The sequence below is a fragment of the Coenobita brevimanus genome, chromosome 72 (assembly GCF_032717465.1).
Source record: "Coenobita brevimanus isolate Jiangsu-jjx chromosome 72, ASM3271746v2, whole genome shotgun sequence".
NCBI lineage: Eukaryota > Metazoa > Arthropoda > Malacostraca > Decapoda > Coenobitidae > Coenobita > Coenobita brevimanus.
The window spans coordinates 1,405,001-1,407,514 of record NC_137025.1 but is presented as its reverse complement, the minus strand read 5'-3'; the positions used below and the strand labels follow the sequence as shown (position 1 = coordinate 1,407,514).

The 2,514-nt window shown below is 43.7% G+C and overlaps 1 protein-coding gene across 1 annotated transcript in view; it reads left to right on the top strand.

Annotated features, from left to right (window-relative positions):
* The first annotated feature begins 1,851 nt into the window (after nt 1–1,851).
* Nucleotides 1,852–2,514, top strand: part of LOC145407161 (uncharacterized) — a 4,501-nt gene continuing 3,838 nt past the window's right edge. The window contains exons 1-2 of the mRNA XM_080278185.1: nt 1,852–2,018; nt 2,439–2,514. The exon at nt 2,439–2,514 is cut by the window's right edge and continues 147 nt beyond it. Coding sequence (XP_080134311.1) covers nt 1,852–2,018; nt 2,439–2,514 — 243 coding nt within the window. The remainder of the gene's footprint in view (nt 2,019–2,438) is intronic.

Here is a 2,514-nt window from a genome sequence, read left to right as displayed (position 1 = left end):
CACCCACGACTGGTTTGATGAGGAGGTGGACTGGGGGGACTGGTGACTGGACTGGGTTGTTGTTGTTGTTGTTTCAGTTGTTGGTTGTTGTTGATGTTGTTGTTCTTGTTTAATCTGCCTGGCCGAGCAAACCCATCAACCTCAAGCAAGCGACCATCCCCTGCACCGCCGTCCCATACTGCAAATCGATGTTCACTTGCGGTTGACTGCACCTCACCACAGCGAGGCGCGGGGAAGTGTAGAGGTTTGGCTCCGGGGTGGACGCCGCATTTGCGTCTCCGCACCCAGTTAACAGGGGCACCATAGTAGGCTCCACATCACTCCGTTATTTGGTTATATGGTTACCACCCAACGTTGTATATCGGAGCCATCTGACGTGGAAAAAAAAGGGTAATGAAAAGTGACAGGAAGGATGAGAGAAGTGGGAAGAGAGGAGGACAGACAGAACAAGTATGATAAAGGTGGAGGAAGTAGTAGGCAGCACTACATCAAGTGAGTGGATGGTGGCTGGCACTCCTACACATGCCATCAGTGGAATATGTGAATTAGTCGAACTCTAAGAATGGCCTTCGTGTGAGTGTGTGTGTGTGTGTGTGTGTGTGAGAGAGAGAGAGAGAGAGAGAGAGAGAGAGAGAGAGAGAGAGAGAGAGAGAGAGAGAGAAAAGGACTCATAAAGAGATGGACAGATAGATATATAGACAGACAAACATACATATAGATAGACTGTTCGATAGATAGAGAGATAGGCAGATAGACAGACATATAGATAGATAGATAGATAGATAGACAGATAGATAACTAGCTGGGTAGGCACTTAGGTAGACAGATAGGTTGATAGAAGCAGCAGGTGTCCGTATGTGTATGTATGTATGTATGTATGTATGTGTGTACGTATTTATGTATATGTGTGTATGTATGTATGTGTGTGCGCGTACGTGTGTATGCCTATGTGTACGTGTGGGAGGGCGGGACGGGACAGAGAATATTATGTAGTCAAAGCCAGTTCTTATATTGCTTTTGGTGATGATGATGATGATGATGATGATGATGATCCTGATGGTGATGATGATGGTGATGATGATGATGATGAACAAACACCCATGGATCTTACCTTCTCGTGTGGGTGTATATTGAGGAAAAACACCAGCATAATTAGTAAATAAAAAGATAATTACTTGCTCACCTTTACCTGGGCGAGTCACCTTGAAGGCTGTATATTGAAGGTAAGAAACCGGTCTGAGAGAGAGCGAGAGAGAGAGAGAGAGAGAGAGAGAGAGAGAGAGAGAGAGAGAGAGAGAGAGAGAGAGGGAGAGAGAGCAGAATTTCAGTTTTTTTTATCTATCAGTCTATCTATCAATCTATCTGTCTATCTATCTGTCTATCTATCTATATCTATCTATTTATCTATGTATATATATGTCTGCCTATCTATCTATCATTCTATCAATCTATACTTGTCAACCCATCTATCTATCATTCTCTCTCTCTCTCTCTCTCTCTCTCATATAAGCCGGACAGGAATATAAAAACAGGTTGTGTTGTGGACGCAGCGACAATCCGACCTACGCCTCACCACCGCCACAAGCAAGCACAGGTGAGATAGATAGACAGATAGATAAATAGATAGACAGATAGATACATATATACATAAAGAGAGAGAGAGAGAGAGAGAGAGAGTGCAAATCTTTCATCTTTACTTCCACATATTCCACCGTACTGAGTGGATGAGGGTGACTGTGGATGTGGATGAGGCTGATAGATAGATAGATAGATAGATAGATAGATAAACAAACTGATCCTTCCACTTTATAATTCCTCCACATCCTTCCACCCAAGACAGTGTGGATCGCGATGGTGGTGGACGTGGAGGTGGATGAGGCGATAGTGGAGCAATACCGCCGAGATGGAGCCGCGGTGGTTCGGGGGGCGTTCGGTGGAGAGTGGGTGGAGGAAATTCGAAGTGGAATTGCGAAGAATATGGCTAATCCTTCGAAGTACAGTGAACGTCTTAAGGTAGTGTCTTGAGTTTCCTTGCGTTGGGCCTTGGATTCTTTCTTTTTTTTGTCTGTCTGTCTGTTTCTGTGTCTGTGTTTCTTTCTCTCTCCCTCCCTCTCCCTTGCTCTCTCTCTCTCTCTCTCTCTCTCTCTCCCTCTCAATCAATCACTCAATGTATGTATGTTAATATAATGTATATATGTATGTATCTATCCATTTATCTATCCATCCATCCATCAATTAAGCAATCAATCTTTCTATCTATTTTTGAGGGCAGCGCATCTATCTATCCATCTATCTACCTATCTATCTATCTATCTATCTTTCTATCCACCTATCCATCCATCCATCAGTCAATCAATCTTTCTAACTATTTTTGAGGGCAGCGCACCTATCTATCCATCTATCTATCTATCTATCTATCTGTCTATCTATCAGGGCAGCACGGGTGAAGGGGCGTACTTTAACGACTATTGCAACTGGACATCAATTGACGAGTTCCGGCGTTACGTGCACGAG